The 25,142-nt window shown below is 39.5% G+C and overlaps 2 protein-coding genes across 2 annotated transcripts in view; both read right to left on the bottom strand.

The window, feature by feature from the left end:
• The window catches only part of tmem8b (transmembrane protein 8B), a gene marked incomplete at both ends in the record, with an annotated part of 35,056 nt that extends 28,081 nt beyond the window's left edge, over positions 1 to 6,975 (bottom strand). Inside the window, 3 exons of the mRNA XM_080035574.1 lie at positions 1,388 to 1,595; positions 2,177 to 2,366; positions 6,891 to 6,975. Coding sequence (XP_079891700.1) covers positions 1,388 to 1,595; positions 2,177 to 2,366; positions 6,891 to 6,975 — 483 coding nt within the window. The remainder of the gene's footprint in view (positions 1 to 1,387; positions 1,596 to 2,176; positions 2,367 to 6,890) is intronic.
• A 3,559-nt stretch (positions 6,976 to 10,534) lies between these two features.
• mccc2 (methylcrotonyl-CoA carboxylase subunit 2) lies at positions 10,535 to 24,861 on the bottom strand. Its single transcript, XM_080042289.1, has 17 exons — positions 24,666 to 24,861; positions 23,368 to 23,434; positions 22,954 to 23,038; positions 22,519 to 22,620; positions 22,212 to 22,339; positions 21,795 to 21,907; positions 20,297 to 20,410; positions 19,611 to 19,675; positions 18,684 to 18,783; positions 18,498 to 18,593; positions 16,565 to 16,637; positions 16,380 to 16,456; positions 14,497 to 14,563; positions 14,075 to 14,231; positions 12,365 to 12,479; positions 11,288 to 11,373; positions 10,535 to 10,997 (listed from the first exon to the last, which is right to left on the bottom strand). Exons 1-17 carry the CDS (start codon positions 24,795 to 24,797, stop codon positions 10,880 to 10,882), a joined length of 1,695 nt encoding a protein of 564 aa, XP_079898415.1. The 5' UTR covers positions 24,798 to 24,861; the 3' UTR covers positions 10,535 to 10,879.
• Between the last annotated feature and the right edge of the window lie 281 nt (positions 24,862 to 25,142).

Raw genomic sequence — 25,142 nt, 5'->3', positions numbered from 1 at the left:
CTGAATGCAGTTCATCTGTGTCTTTATTTTGGATGCTAGGTCTTGTGTGCTAGGTTCAGGATTTGACTGAGGTTGTTATTAATGCAGTGTGCGTTCCTGCTGCTCTGCTTGCATTGCTTTCACCCGCGTTTCCTTTTGCGATCTGAACACATCACGTCTCGGCTGCTGGAGAATTGCCTCAGAAAGCAGAATTGGGAATGGGTGCGTTATTTCCATCTATACAGCGTGTCATTGGAGGCTAGTCGCATTTTGGCCACGGCGGCTTCTATTCCCGGGGCCTCCAAAGCAAACCCAATTCCTTTTGTACGTGCAATGTTGATAGCAACTTCTGATGACATTTTTGATTGTTGTGTATTCAAGAAACACCTTTCACCAGCCGGTGGAAACCACAGAGGAAGCACAACTGAACGCCAAGCCAGTGACAAATAAATTGCCTGAAATGGGAATCAGCAGGTGTTTATGGGAGAAATGATTGGGATGAAGGAAAAACTCGCTGACACTGTTCTGGCTCTTTAAGCTCTGCAGCACAAACTGGAATAATAATCCCAACACATACTTACATCATTTTTATTAGATTTGTTTTATATTACGAGGGGGAGTTAAGTAGCCATGAAGAGATCTTATTTGAGTAACACTTTTACATAAATAAGCTTCCGTTTCACTTCCCATTAGAGAGTGATGTATACCAACACCGTGTTTCCAGCTTTTCATTTGGGCTCTTAACCTCTGATGCTGTGGGAGATTTTTTTATCCATACTGGCTCACTCTGTCCCTAGGGATGGAAATGATGGCTCACTGGTCAGTGAGTCAATCGCATTGTTCCAGACTTGATGAATTGTCATGCAATTTTGTACAGACATTCATGGTCCTGGGGGAGGGTCCTAATAACGTTAAATTAGGACCCCCATTGCTTTTAAATGGCACCACCATGGGGTGGACAGTTTTTGGTTATGAGTTGAATGTCTAACCAGCTACTGGATGAGTTGAATGGATTTTTGCTGTTCTGGGTTTGAAATGAGTGAATGCACTCATTGGAAGGTGCTTTAGATAAAACTGTAAGCTATAGGATATGTAATGTAATGTGGCCTAATGATCCCCTGACTTCTAATCTAGCTCCAATATCAGGCAAACATTTTATTATTCTCATTTGTCCAGTACTTTGGTTTATGACTGAATAACTGCAAAGCTTTCACAACATTCCCTAGCAAACGCAACTATGGCTGAACAGACACACAAAACAGTGCTATCTCCAGAAGACAGTGCATGACCTCTGGGAGACGCAGTGACTGATAATAGCACCAACTACATCGTCACTACAACTCCCAGTTTCACATCTCTACATGGAACAATGGTTTTTATTTGGACTAAAAAAATTGTTCAGGCTAACCTTGACTGAGATCTTGCCTTCGTCCTTGGGTAAATGTGCGGCTAGGAACCAGTCTCCGGGGAGCGGGCTGGTCACGTTGAAAGCTCCTGTGGTACGGTTTGGAAGAGTCCAGGTAAGAGTCACCGCAAAGGATCCTGGGACGACTGTGTCCCGAGGGAAGCTGGTGAACAGGGGGTTGATTACTGGAGGAGCCCCCGACCTGAAATACCTATAAATCACAAGCAGCCAAAATTGAAAACAACAGAGGAGGACAGAATACATAAAATTCCTCCATAGAAAACAGCTGACTGGATGAGCACAGATGGCATGTTCTGATTCAAATATGAAAAATTCATAATCCAAATCATTAATAATCATATCCAGCAGCCCCACATATATGAATGTGATCATCGTGTCAACGTCAATCACAACATCACACAGGAACACAGAGGAGTCACCCGACGCACACGCTCACATGAGAAACGCTGGGCTTACCAATATGATTAAAAATAGACAGGCAAAATGAAAAGCCAAATGCAGCAATAATGTTATACAGCAGTTCTTCCATATGTCAGAGGCTGCCAGTAATAGCTGACACTGCTCAGGGTTAACCAGCTTGTATAACCTTTTCCCCAAAGGTAAAATGTAAACCACGCTGATTATTTTTCCATTTGTACCCTAGATAAGAACCAGACTCCAGTTTCCATACGTTAGTTCATCAAAAGAACAACAAAGGAAAAGGCTTTGAGATCAACACAAGAAACATCAGAAAAAGATATAAATATTTTATGACAAAATCAATTGTCTTACACAGTCACATTGCGGTTCGGGCAGCTGTCTCCAAAGGTGCCCCCTTGCTCCTTGAAGGTGATGAGGTTCCATACGGCCATCATGGTGTCGTCAGGCACATTGAAGTGGAACAGTTCCACACTCGCAAAGGAGTTGAAAGCATTCAGTTTACGAGGCGTGCGGGTGAAGTATTCAGTCACAAAAAGGCAATCTGTGGGGCAACGGAAACATAGTATGAGTATATGTTCCTGAAGATTTGTGAGGATAAACCAGGAACAAATGAGGTACACTTCTTGAGAAAATGTAAAAGGTTCCTACAGTCGATCAACATGACTTATAGAGTCTACAGCCATGCTAGATCCTGATGTCATTGGAATTATGTTTAGAACATATAATGTTCATTATGTTTGACATTTTGGTGTACTAGCATGCTAGCATTTGCTAAGCTGAGGTCGAGTTGCAGGTATGTATGGAATGTTAAACCAGTTTTCGACGATTACAATTTTGACCTGATTCCGAACACTATGAAAATGTCAAGGGATCATCAAAGTATGGGTTTCATCCTCTTGAAACCAAGAGTGTTCAGATATTTATTTCCCAGCATAAGTGAAAAATCTGACTTTATGGCGCCACCGGATAAAAGTAATGATATCATTAAAGTCATTTTATTTCATCCTTTTGGAAAACCTTTTATAGTACAAAAATAATTGTCATCAGATCCAATATTTGTTGAGAGATATCAGTCTGAACCAAGTGGTGGACCAATCGATCGATACACAGATCTACATTGCCGTGCTTCACCATGCTGCTTGACTTTTGCTAACATAAAGACTGAATCTTTAGCACAAACATTTTCCAATATGTCAGCACCATTTGCCTTGAAAATGAGAGCAGAGGTATAAAGCAGTATTGCTGTCTTAAGTCCATAATGACAAGTTTCTCCTTTAACGCGCCAACCTGTTTGTAAGGAGCTAGATCATCTAAATGTGTGATCACAGACTCAAAATCCCTTTAAAGCAGCTGAGGGAGACGTATGCATGCAGATTCACTTACATCCTGCATAATGTTAAATCCTTGGATTACATCCACCGAAGGCACTGCGTATAAAAGCCGCAGAACAAGTGACAGGTTTTATATCGCATATACATGAGCACGGCTGGCAATTGAGCACACCCAGCGGGGGTCAAAATCTGCGTGGGTCACATAATTGCTATATTAAAAACATATTATATCCGTCAGATACAGTAAGTGTTATAAGATGAAAGGATAAGAAGGAAGGCATCAGATTTCATGGGAACAATGTGGAGGCACCTTAATGTTTCACTAGAGGAGAGTGGCTTTTCCAAAGCACACTCCCTTTGTGTTTTGGCATTTCAACCATTTCTACCATCTGTACTGGCAATGTCTTTCACAGTTTTTTTTTCTCTCTCTAGGGAGATAATTATCTCACCTGCAATTTGTACAAAAATAGTCAAATGTCACAGTATTCAATAGATAACCAATTAGTTAGTTCCATTTCATTTACCAGTTGTAGTGAGACAGTAACTGTACCTATTATGTCACTTGCTTCTGCTTTTTTCCTTGATGATGACACGGTGTAAGGAAAACCATGAGAGCCTTTAACAGTGACAAGGCGCTGAGGCGTGGATGCGTAAAGACAAAGGTTTTTCTTGAATGTGTGCGCCAATGTGTGTGAGGAGCTGAAAAGAGAAAAATGGCTCTGCTGTACTCCTCTCTCCCCCACACTATTTCCAGCCCTCAAAGCTCACGCTGCATGGCTTCAACCTATGGAAGCAACCTTCAATACTAAAGGTGCAGAATAAGGAGGCAACAAAAAAATAATCAACACAGCGAGGCAATTTTGCTGTCAAGTGCTAAATCCTAATCCCATACAAAGCTCCCAGCCACTCCATTGCCAGCCTTCCTTACGTCCACTATCTGCATTTGCCATTTTTTTTTTAACATTTAGGTTGATGTTGTTTGCCTTTTATTACTTAGATACCTGCTACGACTGAGACTGAGGAGAAACTTGTAATTTATTGAAGTGGTACAATTCGATAAGTGGAGTCTGGAGTGTGTCACTAACACTGCCAGAGTGTGCATGCAGTAAGTCAGCCGTATGTTCTGCTTGTCTGATTAGAAATAAAAAGAAAAGGGTTTTCTTCCAGGTGCAGATCACATCTTAGACCACTAATGATGACACACTGTATGTGGTGGATATTAACTTGTTGGTCAGACTGACATTTTAAAGGAAAAAGTGACACATTTGGCACCTCTACATAGAAAGACTTTTAATTGGGATGAATCGCTCATCCCACGCATGCCCAAGGCAGTGTCACCTTAGTTACAAGAAAGTCACCATTTTATTAGACTTCCACACATCGCCCCAAAAGGGTTGTGAGAACATTACTGGGGATAGAAATTAAGAAAATCTGATTTCTGATACATACAACTATGTTAATTTGTCATCTTTTTTATCCACTATTTTCTCTATTTGTAGTTTCACCTCTTCAAGCATACAAAAACAAATCCAATATTTCAGTGAAGGAAAATCGCTCCTCAAATGAACGTCCCACAACTCAAGGTCATGCCATGCATCCTGTTGGGTTTGCATGTAGATGTAGTCGCATCATGTTAAAGGAAACAGACAAATGGTCTAAAAAGCTACCTAAGTCTAGTACCAACATGTAACCTTTTTTTGTGTGTCGTCTGTGTGTTATGATGTATTCTCCTACACACCTCTTTATTTGCAGTTGTGCAACCATCTTTAATCGTTGTATTCCAATGGACTATAAATGGTCAGTATTCTATCATAGGGACAAGTTTATTGTTAAATGTCACGACCGTGTGTTAGCCAGATTTCACATAACAAATATTATTTTCGAATGTTTTGTAATGTGTACAGTATATATGGATCGATATAGTTACAACTGACAAGTCAGGCTATACATTTAAAAAATATTATTATCCAAAGTTGTTTTGACTAATCGACTCTGAAACCCACATGCAAGATTGTTATTAGAAGAATTGAATCATAAACGTGCATATCTATTTTCAAACAATTCAGTGTGGAAAGAAAAAGATTCTTCAATGGAAATGTGCCCAGAAAAACTACACAAGTGTCAGTGATAACGCCACATGTGTAAACATGTGAGAATATCGAAAATATGCTTTTGTGTTTGCCAGCTGAATAAAGACCTCTCATTTGAAGATAACGGCAGCAGAGTGCCGACAGGCTTTCTTACAGCACGGCTCTATATTCAGTAATCTGTTCAATGAGCGCCTCCCAACCACTGTTTTACTCTGTTAGAGGCGTAATACAGACATAATCATTTTTGCCATCGGATTCTTTCTTGAATATTTAGCTGGATATTCGAAATGCGTAGGTTAAGGCTGCTTTTCAAAAGTCCTCCTCCTCTACTAGCATTACCGTGTTGGAATTTAAAATCTTAAAAGAAACAGATGCAAGTGAAATAACAAAATCAGTGACAAAATTGGTTATAAGACATATTCTTTATGGGGTAAATTGGCCATCAATTTCCCACTTCTAGGCACACACACATACAGTCGTATCTGCTTCATGTTACTCACAACCTCCTTCAGGAACTGATGAATAAAAAATCAAACACACAGCCATGAAAACGTGTGGACTTTCTTCTTCCAACATCACGGACCTCAAAACCCGAGGAGTCATGTGTGAAATACTAACACTCATTACAAAACTGAACATCTCATCTTTTTAGAGCATTTGAACTGATACACAACTGACCGTCGAGACAATGGCCATACAAATAAACATGAATTATTTCCTGAGAAAAGCCTCCAATTCTGCATTCTCCTCTGAAGACCCAATCCAGATTACACTTTTCCCCTCGGGGGGAATAGAAGGGCAGAGAGGGAAATTGATCTGAGTGACTTCAACCAAGTCCAAAGATTTACCAAAACTGATGGAGCAAAACAGCAACAAGTCTGTCAGGGGGACTGCAACATCCTCAGACAGAGCTTTTAACAGGCTTGTGTTGTGGTGGGTATATGGATTCATTGTTGTCCCACAATTGAGCAATGAGGTTTTTGTTTAACGCCTCTGCATGTCTTGTCTTGAAGCAGCGGGGGCATCTTGGTGGTCTGGACACAAAAATCATGATTTAAGCCGGTCCACATTAGATTTTTCTTTTAAAAAAGGAGCAATAATTAAATGGAGTTAAAAGGTTTTCATTCAACAATGCCATATTATCCAATACAATCTGTTCGTTTTAGGGCTAAATTAAAGACAAGAAATAACAGGGTTGAACTCAAACATTGTCTCAGTGTCTGGTGAGTCTGGTCAGATGTTGCACTATGCCAACGCTATTGTTAAACTTGTCAACTAAAACATACACGAACTACCGAAGGCAACAACCACAAAAAGCGTCCAGCCTGATGTGTTCTCTTGTGGCCACATTCAGACCCCTGGTAGGCTATTTTAGCGTATAACAACCTCAAGGAGCATCTGTCAATGTGTTTGCATGACATTATTAGCAGAAACAACCATGCGTTACGGAACTGAAGCCTGAAGTCTGTGCTCACGAAAAAACGGTTTGGTCGGTGGCCGAGCAGAGAGCAGCAGCTGTGGTGAGAGAGCCGGGACTCGCCGCTGATGGCACTACCGCTGCTCTGTGGGAGGATTTCAGCACCCCGACAAAAGGAACAGCTCCTCACGAATCAAAGCAGCGAACACTGAACGGAAAGCACTCACCTCCAAGAGCGCAGAGAGAGGTGTAAACAAGCAAGAGGAGCCTCGGAGGGCTACATCCTGAGCCCAGACGCTCCAGTTGCCACATCGTTAAAAGCCAAATATTTAGTGAAGGGGCTACAGCCCGGTTTCAGTTCTCAGTCGCTGTGCTGGTCTACATTTTTTCACATTTTTTTTTTTTTGCCAAAGACCAGCTGTTTGGGCATGACGTAATTCAGACGACGTCGGGACAGCGCCTCCCCTTTGGCTTTGATTTGACAAACTCAACATGTCGACGTGTTTTCATTGGACCTCCGGCCCTGTCAGTCCAGGCACGGTGCACACACGTAGATTGCACCACAAGGCTCGTCACTTCGGCGTCCGGGCCACCACACACACACACGCACGCACGCACGCACGCACGCTCGCACGCACCCACACAGAGCCGAATGTGGAGGAGGACGGAGGCTGCAGATTCCCCCCTCCCCGAGGATACAGCCTCCTCACCCGGGACAGAACGGTTGGGGGAAGGGGGTGCATGGGGGATAAGAGCACCTGAACTGATCTGATCTGATGTGTCCTGAGCAGTGTGGGAGAAATGCTTTTTCAGCATAGCTTTGCAAACTACTAATGACTTCACAGGGGAAGAAGTTGAACTAGAGCAAAGTGGGAACAATTTAGTTTGGTTAACTCAAAAGTGGTTCAAACTACTCTGTAAAAAAATATATCAAATTGACAAATTGTCAACAAAATATAGTAATACGAAAAGGCATATGCCAGCAAAAAATGCCATTGAGATTAAGTTTATTGCAGAAACTAAAAAGTGCCAATGTGTTGTTCATGTCATACATAAACAAAACGAAAAACAAATTAATCAATTTACAGTTGTTAATAGAAAACACTTTTTTTTAAAAAACACAGGTGAGTTTGTGAGAATCCAGTTTCCTGGATATAAGTGAGAACTAAACTTGTCCATTTGGACTTTTCACAAGGACTAAATTACAAGGAATGTCACATTTCTGTTCTAAACATGACTGAAATGATTTTAATGCTGTAACAGTTTGAGGTGGGATTAACCCAAAATATAAAAGATGATTCCTTATCTTTTAAATATTAATGTTAAGGCATCTCTCTCACGTTGAGCAATATCTGCAAGAGACAATAATCCATTCTCCTCCAGGATCTAGACATTAAGACTGACCCAAATTCTCAGTCGTGATTATTTTTAGTCCACTGGGTGACTTCAGCATGAGTCATAACTGCCAAAGCAGATCTTTTAGAGAGTGAATGAGCTCCTGAATCAGGTTGGCTCTATTTATTTATTTTTGGACATAAATGAATCATTAAACTGAATTGCTCAATGATTCATTTAATCACTGAGGGAAGAGCAAATGTCTAGACGGATAAGAATAATGAGCAGGTTGAGTTGTTGTTGACCTTAAACACACAAAGCTTTAGCTTTATTTTAGGCTGCAACAACTGACAACAGAATAGTTTGCTATGAATCAACCTAGTCTGTACAAGAAGTTAATTGATCTAATACAGTAAGTCACAATGAGGCAAACAAAATCCACATAACAAAGGCTCGCTTTGCTCTTTGCAGAGTGACTGCAGGAATATGTGGATACTTTTGTGATCTACAAACTAGAAACTTCAACTTGCCCTCAGAAGGTCAAATCAACAAAAACAATTGCCACAAGTACATTTTGGTGACCAAGTAGGCTACATATGAGGTGGCATGTGAGAAAAGATCCTGACCATAAGATGTAATGGAGCTGGGGGTGTCCCTCTCAAATAAAAGTGCATGTTAAGCACCACAATAAAAACAAGCCTGTACATTTGGCATATTTACGTTATCTTGAAGCCATTTACACCATTATTACATAATGCGGTACGGCCTGTGTGGTTCGGTACGAATATGTTTATTGTTAACCCCCTATATGGAGCATCATCTTCTTGTCACTTTAATGAGGATTGGGATCACTTTTTAAAATTGGCATAGGCTACTGTTGGCAGCAGTCAGTTTACTCAGAAGTTTTTTTTATTAAAGTTGTAAAGATTGCCTGATACCCTGGATACCGACCCACGCATAGCAACACACTGCATTGGACTGGCCTTCATCATCAAGCAAAGCAATAATAAGTTCAGTCAGAATGCAGCTTCACTCTGTATCTGACTGAAACGGCCTCGCATGTCCTTCTTCAGCAGCACTATTAGCTCCAGTAGAGGCACTTCAGAGGTACACAATAATGTTTTGACATGGATGCAGAATGGATTGTAGTTGGAAATTCTTTTGGTCCTCTGAAGGTTTTACACACCCATTTGAATGTGGCATTTATTTATTTGAGGCTCTTCCAATGGCTTCTACTTCTGTTAATGAGATATTCTGAGTGTCTGTCAACAAGGTCCTGGTTACCTATTGATCCATTGTACGCTGGTGAAGGCTGTCATCTCCTCGGCAGGTGTGAAGTGTTGAACAATCTCAAAAGCAAAATGCTCGACATCAGATGGAACGCTTGCAGGATGTTCTGGCCTCACAAACGGTCCGCCTCAAATATCTGTAACAGGAGACCTTGAAGCAACCCAGTGAGTGATTATTAAAGCAATTATCACCAGCAGTCCTGCTCAGTGAGAACAGTTCGATCAGCTTTGACATCAGAGAGATAGAGTGAATCGACATTATTGATCAACATATTATGTTTCCGTAGAAAAAAAATGAATACTTTTTTTTACTCTCGGTTTACTCTTGCGTACTTCAATAAAATCCAAACTTCTAAAACTAGTTCATGTTTTTTGATAAGGCCTCCCACAGTGATATTTGGTGGCAAAAGATGAAGGCATAAACAGTGAATCAATGTATTTAAATTGCTGGTAGGATGTAGTGAAGTATGTGTGTGTGTGTGTGTGTGTGTGTGTGTGTGTGTGTGTGTGTGTGTGTGTGTGTGTGTGGCACACATCATGGCCCGGTGTATTTCTGTTCTCCCAAAGGTGAGGCTAAAGCAGCTTGTAGCAGCCATACAGTCATACAAAGAGGAGCATGAGGGGACCTTCAGTTATGCACATTCATCAGCTGGCTTGTAGGAAGCCATTCAATCCTTCAAAAACCACAGCTGCACCTTATCCTTGGCCTATACAAGTTCTATGGAGGGAAAAATGTAACATGTTGCCAGACTGAACTCAGATGGTTTATATACCAATATGTGAGCATGCCAACTGTGTGCAACATGCTCAGATATAGAGATACACTGACAAACTGGAAGCGAGAGAAAGGGTGGCCAGCTGGTAAAGTTAAGCACTGGTCTCTGTGGCTCATCTACGGTACACAGCATTATAAACACCAAAGGCACACAGCAGGCTGCATGGCTCAGTCTCGCGAAAGGAGATTTTATTGTAGCTGCTTAGAACGATAATTGCACTGCGTTTTGCCAACCTGAAAAAAAAAGGTTTTGTTATAGTTTTGCTCACAACAGCTTTTTGTGTCATTTAAAAGGCAATAAGCTTAAAAAAATGTTGCTACCATCCATCTAGACTGTGGCCAATCAGATATTTATAGCTAAACAGCGCCCCCTTAAGATTTATTTTCTCTTGATATTCCTTTGTCAGGTACTGTTATCACTGAGCAGCAGTTATTGTCCTTATTTTAAAAAAGACAACACTTGTATGCATTTTTACATTTTAATAATTCAACATTTACAGTAATTGTTTAAAAAAAACAATCCATCAAAAAGGGGAATGGGGGGGAAGGAGACAGTTAAATACAGTTTGCATTTACACTGGAGTAGTTAACAGTTAAGGCACAACTTGTTAGTGGAAATGTCCCAAGACAACAGCACACCATCCAATCACATCCCTGTGGATACAAGGTTGTGTGATTCTACTTTAGTGTTTCTTTTCTTCTTTTCTTATCTATGATTGTTGCTCTTTATCTGTTAAATCTGTTAAATCTACAAAGACTAGTTCAAGCACAGAACATGTCAAACTCTGTTAGGTAGGTCAGAGGTCTAACCAAGCGTTTACATCCTGAACACTCCAAAACGTGTCTTCTTCGATGGTGCGTTCAGGGCGGCGCTGAGGCTCAGTCCCAAAACCAGACGAGTATCTGCAGGATCAATGATTCCGTCGTCCCACAATCTGTCATTAATAAATGAATAAATAAATAAAGGTGCGTCACATTATTATATGTCAGATTACATCTCACTCAATGTTTTGTATAGAACATATGAAGGTCTGTGATCAATGAAAGAGTCTGTGTTCATCTCCCTCGCTCTTCCTCCAGTTTAAATACACTTCTAAAGGTTTTTGAAAATCTTTTTGCTCAGGATGCGATTTCCTTTTTTCAATCAAAGTCATCAAAGTTAAAAACATTTTATCACACACCTGCCTGAGACATATAGTATGATGTGTCAAATACTAAACCTCACCTGGCGCTAGAGAAGTATGGACTGCCCTCCTGTTCAAACCGCCGCACTATTGGTTCCTTCATGGCAGCCTCTTGCTCTGCTGTGAACTGTGTTGGGGTGGAGAAAAGGTTCAAACAAAAAGGAATTAGTACCATTGGTTTGACAAAGATTCATTGCAGAAGTTTTGAATCATCCGGGATCTAGGAAGACACAATAAATTTTGGTTGAAGACAAAGCCAAAAAAACATATCATTTTTAGGTTTATTCACAAAGGAATTCAATCCAATTTGATTTGTGGGCGACAGGCTTACCTTGCCTTTCACACAATGCTAGACCGAAGTATCAGCTTGTGTTGCTGGAAGAGTGATATTACGAGGTGTTTGTTTGGATGTAAGTTGGCAAGATGGAGGTTTCTAATTCATTAATTTCTCCCTCATCCACTGTCTCCTGATCTCATTACATTAATAAGCAGTGTGTGGGTGGAGGCCAACCATCCTCGACAGCTCCATCTCTAGTTGCAAAATGTTGATTTAACCTCCTCTCGTTGTGTCTGCCACAAATGACTCGAAAATATGTCAAATTACAGAAGATAAAGACACTCTGGCTGCTTTTTTTTACTGAGACATTCAGTCAAGTTGATGAAGTTGAGGAATTGGTGACATGTCTACTTCATAGTTTAGTTTGTGTTTGTTTATGAAAGTTTGTGATTACTTGTTTCTACCTTTGTAGTCTTTTAATTGTCATAGGTTGTTTTAACGATCTTAAATATCACTGAACAACATGTCTGCCGTCAGGGCTCCGATGTGCGGAGTGATTCTGATGTTAACAACCTCTTAACACACACTTAATACAGCCATAGCCGCATACCTGACACGGTTTAATTGCAGCCCTTTGAAGACTGCACTATTCAGGATGAGTCATAGCTTGTAACATTTAACACCGATATACTTTTATCCTTGTATAAGTGCCATGTCAAACCGTTCCTGAAAGAAAAAGTGTCTTTCATAATGTATATCCTTGTTGGCAGCACGTCCACACAAGCTCATTTAAGCCTTTCCCGGTGAAGTGCAGAAGGTATGATTAATGGGAAGTCGTTACCTCCTTTCCCTCGCGTGCCTTCTGATCCTTGGTGATGGTTGCCAGGACAGTGGCCGCCTGCTCACCGCCCATTACGGAGATTCGGGAATTTGGCCACATGTACAGGAAGCGAGGGCTGCCAGTGGGAAATGAACAAGTGTCAGTTGGATAAAAATGTAAAGCTTAATCTAAAAGCACATTTTAATTTAAAAGTAAAAAAATAAATAAAGTGCTTAGCCAATGTTTTTTATTAAAGAAAATGATTGCATAACACCATTAGAAAGTAACACAACACAATATAAAAATGGGAACTAATTTGCTCTTGTGATGTGAAGCGTGAGACTAAAACTCAAAAACGCTCTACATGTCACATGTAAAAGATTTGCCACTGTCTATCAAAATGTTATTACTTTTTTTCCTTTTATTTTGCTCAAGGGATCCTATTAACTTTGCTTTTTTCTACTTTTTCTCTAATTAATGTATTTCATGTATCTTTATTTAACTTTGCAATTTGTTGTTTTATTAATTCTTGTGTAAGTGAATCTCTTGTCTGACTTTATATATATATAAAAAAAAGCATCAGTTTGCTTGTGTTTGCTGAGCCAGAACAGCCAGCTAAATCACAGACTAAGAACTAATAAAGAGCAAAACAAAAACAGAGGCTCGTATTAACGGAGATGTAATGCTCTGGTGACAGTCTAATAATCCGATGACAACTACGGCAAAACATGATTAATGAGACCTTAGGCACGGACCAGACGACTTAGCAAATACTAAATAACTCAAAAAGTCTAACAAATGGTGAATAACAGCATTAAATGCCTAATGCTAAATCATCTTTGCTTATTTACAGTTCACAAGAGGATGCCTGTCACTTTTTCTAAATGTGTTCAATAAATTGATGGAAAACAAACAGATGAGAAGAAGTTTCAGAAGACTCCATCCTTCATTATGACAATAGCTTGTATTCTGAGCTATTGAGGAGATACACGAAATGAAGAGTATCAGTGTGCAACCCAACGCAGACAAAATATTGAAGAGGAACTCCACTGATTTCACACATCAAAGTTTGTTTACAGGTCTTGGGAATAAACTTCTGCAAAAAGAAAAGTTATATAATATATCCGTGGGTCCAGAGGGCACTGCTTACAGTCAAATGAAGAGATGTACTGCATCGATTTAGATTCCTATTGATTTATTTGTATATCAACTGTCCATTATGAATCCAAAGCTAAAATCAGAGGAGAACCTTTAAAATAAGGCCGGCAAACAATCAAAACCATCACGTAGTTCTCTTTATCTTATCATTCCTTTTCCATTAGAAAAAATACTGTTTGGGGAAATTATCTAGACAAAAGAAAAAACTATGAAGAGGTGATGAGTAGTTTTCAGGGTTCAGACAATTAAAATTAAAATGGATGTTTGTAACTTTCTATTATAAAATGTGTTTATATCATTGAAAAGAGGTTCAAAACTGCAGTTACAAAAGGTTGCTTCTATTTGAATGCAAAAAATCCAAGAACATCTGAATCTGATGCTTATTATTCTACATACTGAAATGCATTGTACCATCTCTACTGTCTCTATACATTTCAATTATACACAAACAACAGCTCTGTGACAGCTGATGATTTTCACATGTATGTAGTAACAAGGTCTTGCCCAGGCTTCTATTTGTGATGCTTGTCGTATTGTTCCACCACCACACATCACTCATTAACTTCTTCCTACCTGTAGGCTCTGCCGCACATGCCATAGTTTCCTGCACCGTAGGAGCCGCCAATTATAACAGTGAGCTTGGGCACGTTGGCACAGGCAACTGCGGTCACCATCTTGGCTCCATCCTTGGCGATTCCTCCTGCTTCATACTCTCTACCCACCATGAAGCCTAAGAAGGGGAGAGTGCAAGTTGAAATGGAGTTGAAAGTGAATGGTTAATAATAACAAAATAACTGGAAAGAATTTAGTCATTATCCGATACGCTCCAAATACCATGCAAAATGTGTAGAGTTATCTTTTATCAATTTCCATTTACAAATTAAAAGATTGTGTTGAAAGGGTTCATTAGGTGCCTGAGATCATACTTAAAGCAAAAACATTGACATGATATTTTTAAGTTATTAGTACTCGAATATTAATAAATACCCACTGACCTGTTATGTTTTGGAGAAAAATAAGCGGAATGTTTCGTTGGCAGCATAATTCGATGAAATGGGTCCCCTGAAAAGAAATCAAAATATTCAGTGAATCTTGTATAGCCTCATTGCAACAGAAAAAAAAAACTGCCCAGAGGACACGAGGCACAGACACGTGATATCACAGATGATAATAGATGATGGAATGGTAATGATTCTTTTTTTCTTGGCAACTTAAATTATTAACAGTAATATGATCCGCCAACAAAAACAACTGCATAAATATGTAAGAGAGAATATAAATGAAGTGTGTCAGCTGAACTGCTTGACATGCTTGACTAGAAGACACAAACACACACACACACACACACACACAGTCTGCATCAAACAGGAGTTTGTGCTTAAACGAGTGGCTGGAAACCTCTGAAGGAGCTGATTTAACAGGTCATTTCAAACTTAGCATAAAAATGTACAACTGCTTCATGTTCCTCTAATCCTCCTCACCTTCATCATCATCTTCCTTTGAATTGAGAAGAATCGGGGGGGTCGAAATGTATCAAAGGGAGGGAGGTCATCAGGTTTCACACTGACTTTTGTATTTGCTAGATTTGACTTTGAATACGAAGGAGCCGCTTAACAACACAGAGCTGCCAGAAATCATCGCACAGGAAAACAAGCACAAAAGCTGTGCACTGTGTGTGGAGAAAGACACCTCATTTCCATATACTTTGTGTTGCTGAATTGCTCGGGTGTTTTCTTTATTTTGGCAGTTAGCTTCTGCGGGCTTTCTTTCCGTCAAGCATCCTGCCTTGCATTGTCAAGTGTAAACACTAGTTGGAGACGGTGTAAAAGATGGCTGCCTATTGGAAACTGTCACTTGGAGATAAGTGATCCATCACGTTGCTCTCGCTTGACAACAGAAATCTAATCTTCTCTCCGTTACCTGTCCCTTTCACACAACACAAATGCAGAGGGAAAATCTTTTAACAGTTAAATAGTTAGCATAATAGGAGCCAGGGTCCGTCTTAAGTGATGACAGCGTGTTTCAAAAAAAGGCATCTCATCTCAAAATGCAGGTGCTGTATTGATTTCTCTTGGATATGCTGTCTGAGCGTGTCTGTTCCACATCTGTGTCTGTCTGAAGCACTGTGTCAGTCCCTTTCAACAGCAATTACAGCGACGAGATATCCAATGCGCATACTATCAGACAAAAAAAATGAATCAAAGAAACCTCCCCCCCAAGCCAAGCTTGTAATCGAATTCAAAATGTGTTTGGAAAAAAATGTAATAGTCTATAATCACAAATTCAGCTCCTCATCTTTCTTATGCCTGGGTGAAGTTCAGCTGTGTTCACAGCAATTTAAGTGAATTATATTGAATGAAAATCCTGATTGTCTCTTGTCCATGGTTTTCTAAATGCTACATTATTACAGTGCCATTCATTAGAGCACTCGTGAGACGGTCCAGACACGTCCAATTTAAGCTTATTGTACGAGCGCTTTGACTGTGGAAGGTCAGTACAAACCATCTATGAAGACTAAAGCTCCCTCAAGAGAGAAATATTGGTAGTCAATGGTTGTAAGCAGTCAGTCTTTGTGAAGGATACTATGTGAACTTCTTCAGTGTTATGTTAATGTCCTTGACTTTTTGAAAGACACATTGTCAAACCAACGCTTACTAATTCGGAAATGAATAATGATTGTGATGCTGAGGTTTTCACATTTGTATACAGTTGTGGCGTCCCGTTTGATCATCATTTCAAAGGATTGAAGCTGAACCCTGAGTCCAAAAAATGTTCTTCAGCCAGAGGCAAATTTCACTGCGTCCATATTCGATTCAATGCACATTAATTCTTAAGGGAACATTCACTTTTACCGTCCTTGGTTGCAAGTGTTCCTTACCTTTTTGGCAGACTCTGAAAACAAGACTCCGTTGTTGCCAATGATTCCGACGGGGTAACCAAATATTCTTGAAAATCCTGAAGGTGCATACAGAAAGTCAAACGGTTAAAGGATGAGAAAACAAATGAAAAGAAAAGCGGAATTGTTCGGGTTGTAGAAAAGGAAAAATCATATATTTCACAAACCTGTTACCAGTGTGTCTCCATAGAAAGCCTTGAACTCGTCAAATCTACTGCCGTCTACGATTCTGGCGATGACCTGCAATTAAATGAATAGAAGTTGTTAGGGCCAGTAATGCAATAGCAAATACAGAGGCCGAGACCGCCAATAGACAAGACTTTGTTTGTTTAGCTTGAGACAATAAGTGTCCAATCATTTCTACTGATGTAACAAACAAATGGGCAAATATTCAAATATATGGTTTCTTTCCTAAAACAGCGGGGCACGGTAGTTTTCTTAAACAGGAGTAAATTGTGTACTTGTTGGGGATTTTCTGCCATATATTTTGGTATAGCAGCAGGACGGTGTATGTTTAATCAACTCAAAATAAACTACAATGTCCATGTTTTGTCCAGTGCAACAGCATGGCTCCTAGATGTGGTTTTAAAAGCTTTTGGACAACAATGGAGGACTATGGCTACACTATAAGTCTTGTTATTTGGATCAACTTGTTGTTGGTGTTGGTGTTTTCATAGGAATTGTTAAACAGACAAAATATATAATCTCACCAGATTGATACTTTAAGCAAATTATTCTTTAGTGGTGAATTGGTGCCCTGTGTTGAAAAGCCTATTACAGTCGAACCTCTCCTGTTAAGAGGGAGCAGCCGGTTAATGTTGCATCCTAAATGGATTGCCAATAACGTTCTACAATACAAAGCAGGATTTCTTGCTCATGGGTCTACAACAACAATCAAAAGGCACAGGCTTGAAACCAAATGGGAACATCTGGCACACTTCTGCTAGAGAGCACACAATGAAGTAAGTGATTGATGGTAGTTGGCTATTATTGACCTGACAGCTAAACATTGTTTACAGTGTTTCTTGAACCTGTAAAAGGCAGGTTTGTTTGTATTATTCCTGTTTTTTCAGCATAAAACAGAGATTGCAAAGTGTGTCAAAAGACCCATTCTGAGAAAATTACAATAACATGGAAATGTGGACAATTACAGTTTAGTCATGTTCCTCCATAATTAACCACATGGTTCCAGAAGGCCTTTTTGCCAAGGTATTGGATGAAATTTGAGATACTCCACCGTTGCTACTAATATGCTACTCGTTCACAGAACACACAACATTTCTACATCATTATACGGTAGTTCTTTTGGTAGGCCTATTTCACAGACAATGGCCAACTGCCTTCAATTGTACCAATTAAATCTATTGAATCCCTCGTGACCAGCCTATAGTGCTTCCCTGTAGCAGTCATTACAATGGCCCATTGTAATAGTATGTGGGTACCGGCTCTCCTTATGGATTTTATTTTTCGACGTTTTCTTTTGGGCTGCAAAGTCGAATTTTGTGTCTTATACAGTATATCCAAACCCACAAAATGGTGCACATGAACCACCAAGAAATATAGCAATACCGCGTGAATACACAGACATTGCATTTGGACCGGAGAAAAATGATCAGAGGTCCAACAAGTGTTTTGCAGGTGGAATAAACACCAGGGTGGATAGGGACTGGGAGAAATGACCCACTTGTGTGCTCTTGTTTGCAAAAGTAATAACCATATTACCCTACCTCCCCTACGGACACAAAGCCCGTCCAAATTGGGCTTACGTTCTATAAATCTTGTTTTCTGGTGGTAATACTATTACAAAATCAATTTAATTCATTCGACTGCTCCGTGAAACACATTTTAAACAAAGGGCATTGTGGCAAAGTTTTATATAAGTGGCTTACTGAGTGGGAGCTAAAGAAGGATTATAAATTGACTGATTGATTATGTTTTTCCTGTGTTGTAGCTTCAAGTCCTTTTATAACTTTAAAAGATGACCCAAACTACCCATTTAACTCTTGTGAAAATATTAAATTAATTTCCTCTTGGGAGTACAGCCTATGACCTTTTTTTTCTTGCCCCTTCAAGACAAAGTACAGGAAACTAGACAGATACCTCTCTGACATCAAAGTTGCGTTTTAGGTTATCTCCGACTATGCCATAGAGTTCATCTGCAGGGTAGAGCGGGGCTTCAGTAGGTTCTGTGGTGACCTGAGAAATACAACAGACTGTGTGTCAGCATAAAGACATAACAGACAGCACTAGACGGTGATTGTTCAGGATTGTCACCACTGGACTGACCTCAATCTGTTTCATGTAGTTGAGGCTCCTCACTGTCTTCCTCGCTAAATGGAGCGCATGGTTATCATCCAAAGCGTAGTGGTCCGTCACACCAGATTTTCTGTTAAGCAAGCAACAAATCACTGAAGTTATTACAGAAATTCATTTTTTCCCATCAACGACAGTACGTCAATCAGTAAATATGGACCTTTTCTGTCTCTTTTGTTGAGTTATAAAAATACTGAGCTCAAAGGACATTTCAAATCAAATCAAATTAAGAATAAAGCCAGCACACTGACTTCAAACCACAAAATCTATCTATAAAGCAAGAAACGTCTGACTGTCTGTCTGTCTGTCTGTCTGTCTGTCTGTGACTCACATATCTCTCTGACTTTAGTCAGATCGGCCTGAGCTTCTGGATATGGCTTGCGCAAGGCACAAAGGTGTGCATCCTTGATTTTTAAGTTTTTTGGACCAAATATGTGAAGTCATCATGTGTGACACTGCCTATGTGTAGGCTAGATCCGTTTCTGTGTCCCACTTTCATAGACGGGTTACATTTAAGCATGCACTTGCTAATACCTGTTTCCTACCGGCACTGCACTAGTTATTTAAATAAACAGTGTTTTCATGCCATTAAGGGGTTGGCATATCAAAAACACTGAACCTTAAAATGTTCATCAGTTCTGATTTTCAATAGCCTTGCATCTCATGCACATGTGATGTGTGTATAATTAATTACATTTGCTCCACGTTTAAAAAATAGAAATCCCTACTGCAGCATTGTCTTTACCATTTGAGTCTTATCAAGAATGTTGATCAAACTCAGATTGACTTTAGGGTTGAGTCACAGCGTTGCTATGGACAAAAGCCTATTGATTGTTAACTCGAACACTTCTGTAAAAGCAGAACCATTGGATTGTTGTGAAAAGTATTGTTATATCATACCTGCAGTGAAGATCAGCCCCACCAAGATCCTCTGCAGACACCTCTTCCCCAGTGGCAGCTTTGACCTGTAAATACAAAGAGAACCTCAAACGAATGGAAACAACAAACACAATATGGAGTGGAGTTCTTTTTCCACCGCCATTTACTAAACAGCTTGAATGGACTAAAACAAAAAGTATTTATTTTGCTCATTTTAAGGTGCACTATGTAACTTCGGGTGTTTCAGAGAAGTGAACATTTTCTCGTTATATTCTCGTAACTTTCCTCACAGAAAAATGTGATCCCTGGAACACTGTTTGAGGTTAGAAAGCTTCCTGAAAAATTACTGTTTCACTGTTGTTGTCGTTGTTTACAGCAGCATGGCCCACAGTTTGGTTTACAAACATAGTTACATTTGGTTCCATGTGTCTAAAAAAAATATTTGGTTCTGATTTATGATGATAGAATTATTCAATAGTAAGAATTATGTGTAGAGATAATATATTTTTTAAACTAACTACAGTCGCTGCAAATGTAAACAAATCCCCCTCATCTTCAACTGCGTGCATAGCAAACCTTTAATGATGTTGGTCAAACCTATAGCCTGGGAAATGAAGCATCAATCCACTAACAGGAATACGAGCCAACTTGATGCACTAGTGTTAATCCTATTCTTAATAAAATTTGAATACAAAAATATGACCAACCAGTGGAGGTCCTCCGAGGAAAATGGTTCCCTGCTTCCGCACAATGATGCTCTCATCAGCCATGGCAGGGACATACGCACCACCGGCAGTGCAGGAGCCCATCACAACCGCAACCTGAGAGAGTCAAGAAAAAGTCCAATATGATTCAGTATAGATTTCACACTGTAGCACTATCCTGTTCTTGAGGGCTTGTTGTAAAAAAAAGAATGGTACTTAAGGCCAATCCCTTCAAATACCTCAATAAGCCTCAGTTGTCATTACTTGAATATGTAAATATGGTACAAAACATATCTGACCAGGGAAACTTTTGACATAGCATGTACAAATTGGGCAGTCATTTGCCCAAAGGTTAACATTCTCAGCATAATACACATCTTTATAGAGCAGCCCATGTTCTGACAGATCACACAGAAAATAATAAGACAGCACTGTTTATCTTTCAATACTATCAGGGGAGTCTGGAACTATTCCAAAGCCAATCTTATCTTCACCTCCTGAAATGACCTTGAGGCCTTCGGAATAAACTATACATTTAAATATTCTAAATGGGACACAAATTAAAACAATATGTTAGGCCAACAGGGCCCTTTATCAATGGGAATTTGATTGATTTATCATTGTGATTTATAACAATGTAAGGGGCACTAGCAGCAACTGTACTTTGTTATAAAGCAATCTAGTGGTAAATCTGGCGGTAATATGATAAATAGGTTCGGAAAAAGTCTAAAGAATAAAATAATAGCTGCCAGAAAAAGGGAAATATGTGAATAATACATCATATTAATAATCAGGAGAAAGAATATTAGCATGAATTGTTATGGGCATTCAGCTCGGCGAAGTGGGATGAATATATTGTGCTTTGTTTATCACCCCTGGGTTCAGTGGAGAGATGCGAGTGAAAGACCTGACTTTCTCTACAGCAGCACCTTTCACATTTATCAGCTTGCTCGCACACACACACACACACACACACACACACACACACACACACACACACACACACACACACACACACACACACACACACACACACACACACACACACACACACACACACACACACACACACACACACACACACACACACACACACACACACACACACACACACACACACACACACACACACACACACACACTTATGCTTTTAAAAACACAAGGACGTCTATTCTTCAACAGTCAATAGCAAGATGGATTTTTTTTGTGGCCGGGGCACGGAATGGAAAGATGAATAACGTGCAGCAGAGCAGTCCATTTAAATTTGCCATATCTGCTCCCTCAGGCATCATTTTTCAGAACCAACTCTCACTGCTTTTAACAACGGCTCCATGAATCAACGCAAAGTTTTTTTGAAAACCACACAAGAGATCCATCCAAGATAACAACAATAGGCTCCAGTAAGAGATAGTGAGGGAGAGAGAGAGAGTATGAAGATGTTCTAAGAGTGTTATAGGATCAATGTGAAATACAATGCTATCAAGCCAAACAGCAGCATCACCTGTGATATGCCCTCTGAAGACAGCCGGGCCTGGTTGTAGAAAATGCGTCCAAAGTGATCTCTGTCTGGAAAAACATCAGCCTGTCTGGGTAGATTGGCTCCTCCCGAATCCACTAAAGAAAATCAGAAAATCTATAGATGTCATTGATTATTATTAACATTGGGCCTTTTGCTATATTACATACATCCAGTGTCTCATTTTATGATGAACTGAAGCCTCAAAGCCACATTAACTAAAAAAAAAAAAACATTAGGGGTTTTCCCACAGGGCATTTGGAACAACTGCAGAGTCATGGCTGATCAATCTATTTCTCCAGTATAACATTAATATTTATAGGTTTGCTTCTGGTGGTGAATGCATAAAAATGTCCCCTCCTTTTGTTGTGACCAACACTTGTATTCAGCCTAAAAACTCACCCAAATAAATGCATGGCAAGTTGTTCTGCTGGGCTATTTCCTGCGCACGGAGGTGTTTCTTCACTGTAACCGGGTAGTATGTTCCCCCTTTGACAGTAGCATCATTTGCAACAATGACACATTCCACCCTATGAGAAATAAAGAAAACATTGACATTTGTCTGATCCATCTGGAGTACTGAGGTAAACAAAGATGAAATGAACACAGCAAATAAATGAGCATTATCATCATTGTGACTTTTAACATATTATCCTTTCTAATCAAAATATATATTCTGAACACAAAAAAAGGCGTTCATAGCTCTTACCCAGAAACCCGCCCAATCCCCGTGATAATACCAGCTGCTGGGACTTCTTCTTTACCATACAGTTCATATGCCGCAAACTGAGAGAACTCCAAGAAAGGGGACCTGAAGGGGAAAAAAACAATCACAAAAACAATTCTTAGTATAAAAGTCTGATGGAAAAAGATGTTCACATTTTTTAGCATGAAAGAGTGATGTCTGTGTGGTGATAGTGGATTATGTGAGAGATCTACAGTTAACCTCCTTTCCGTGATCTCTATGTGTAAAGGTGAAGTGTTTAGCATCAGATATTCCAAACTACCTGGCTGCACAATCTTTTTTTATATGATGATGTCAAACCAGAACACTAAAAATATAATGCATCTGGTCTGCTGGGTATGAGTCAGCCATGAATTATGGATGTGGCCAACACCAAAAGATGAAAGTAGATGGAGGTACCCTGGATCCAGCAGTCTGTCTATGCGCTCTCTAGGCAGGAGTTTCCCACGTGAAATATGAAGTCTCCTGGCTTTTTCTCCCCCACCTGGAATGATACAAAATAAAAAGCATTTTGACAAACAATTTGCTAACACTATGAAACGTGTGTGTCCTGACCAAAACAACACACTTACACTACACATTAAAAGATAAACATTCAGTATGGATATACTATTTTACGCTACAAAAACTCAACCCTAAACTCACTGTAGATTAGTTATACACTTCAGTCTACTCAATTTTATGTAACATGTCAAATTTGAAATTTGACATAATTTTTTGTTGGATTGCTGTGTTTAAAATACAAAGCAATGTATTTAACATTAATGTAGTTGTGTGTAATCATGGCATATGTCCTCACACACACACACACACCCAATTTAATCTTCTCTGTCCGGCTTTTCAGTTCATCGACAAGAACTTTCATTCGCTCATAATTCTCCTGAAAAGCAAGAAGAAGCAGTAGTTAGAATTTTGTTTTGTATGTTATGTTGTATGATGTTCTACCAATGACACAACTTGTGGCAGACATAGCACCACTTTGTGAAAGTGTCAAGTGGCATAAAAAAACAACAACATCGAAGCCTGGAATGCTCAGAATTACAGAGGAACCATTTAAAAAATATATAAATCAAGAAAAAAATATTTATGAAAACAGTGCTTAAAATGAAAAAAAAAAACATGATCCATGTGGGCAAAGATTGAGACAGAATGTTTTTGACCTTACAAAATAGGACAAGTTATGATCATGGGGCTTATTAAATGGTTCAGTCTGCTCTTAGACCATTTGCAAATAAGAAGTTTACTATCGCTCAACACTTTGTCATTCAACTTAAAGAGCACATCTGCATAACACAGGGAACTGTTTAATGTGAACCTCAGTCTCCTCCTTATAGAGATGTTTATGCCGGTGGTACATTTTTAACAAGTATTTCTCCAAGATGGAAAACGTGTATATGGTGCCATCCAGTGACATGATTTGGCATTGCATCAGTGAAGGTGAATTGGTTAGTGTTTACCTATGGTGTTTACTGAAGGTGGACACTTTAAGTAGTATACGTACATTTACCAACAGTAGTTTATCTACTCTAATAGTATTAAATTATAACTTCAACCCAACACCTTTAAACATAAAACCCCTATACATAAACAAAAAGTAACCCATAATTTGCATTTTCTGCTACCTAGTTTGCCTGAGTTTTTTCTTTATGTGCCTAAATGTGTCCCATCTGTGATGCAAAAAAAGGTGTGTTTCTTAACTAAATGTAAGGTGAACTGACTCCAGTAGGAGCCATTTTAAGAGTATTAAGCATATGTTGATTATTATCTGTATAATATGGTGAATTGAAATGATTTTGAACGGGATAATTGTGACATATTTTAATATCGTTCCATGCCTAGACCTGGCAGTGACATATGTTAATGATGCTGAGACCTTGGATGAGCTCCATGTAAACTCAAGGTTTTGACCTCCTGTAGCCAGTTAAAAGACTATATTTCCTCTATGTTTGGTTAAGAAGCTAAATAAACTATAGCCGTAATACTGATCAACTTTTGCTGACCTAAACGTGACTTAACACTGGCTTGTCAGGTAAATTAGTGTTGACATTGGCAGCAAGTGGAGCCTTAACGTTACATTTTGGCTAGCTAGATTTAGCATCAGGATAGCCTACCTGGTATTCAGAAGTCTGTTTGTCTGGCTGAGAGCCCAGTCGAGCAACTTGGTCGGCGTAGTAAGATCTTGAGCAAGCCAAAGGTAGACTCCTGCAACGCAGCAGCCACGGTCTGACCGTCTGAAGGAGCATTTTGATGCACACCTCTAACCAAACTGGAGTCTTTCGTAGCTGGCTAGCTAACCTAGCAGCGTTCTTCTTCTGTGGTTAAGTGTTAGCATGGGTCAAGCTCCTCACTGCCACCTGCTGTTAAAGATAGGCATTCAGGTGGTTGCAGCAGCACAATGAAATAAAAGAAGTAAAAGAGTAGAATAAAACATAAAAAGTAATGTGGAGAAGAAAAGGCTAGTAAGGGGACATCATTTCAAATGTGATGTTTTAAAGCATTTCAATCGTTTATGACTAATTTAGTTACAAACCAAGATGTCAAGCACCTAAATATTGATCATTAGTCATGTCCATGCTGCCATCATGTGG

Source organism: Ammodytes marinus, assembly GCF_949987685.1.
Source record: "Ammodytes marinus genome assembly, chromosome: 2".
Taxonomy (NCBI): domain Eukaryota; kingdom Metazoa; phylum Chordata; class Actinopteri; order Uranoscopiformes; family Ammodytidae; genus Ammodytes; species Ammodytes marinus.
Note: the sequence above shows the minus strand (reverse complement) of the source record. Positions and strands in the feature narration are given on the sequence as shown.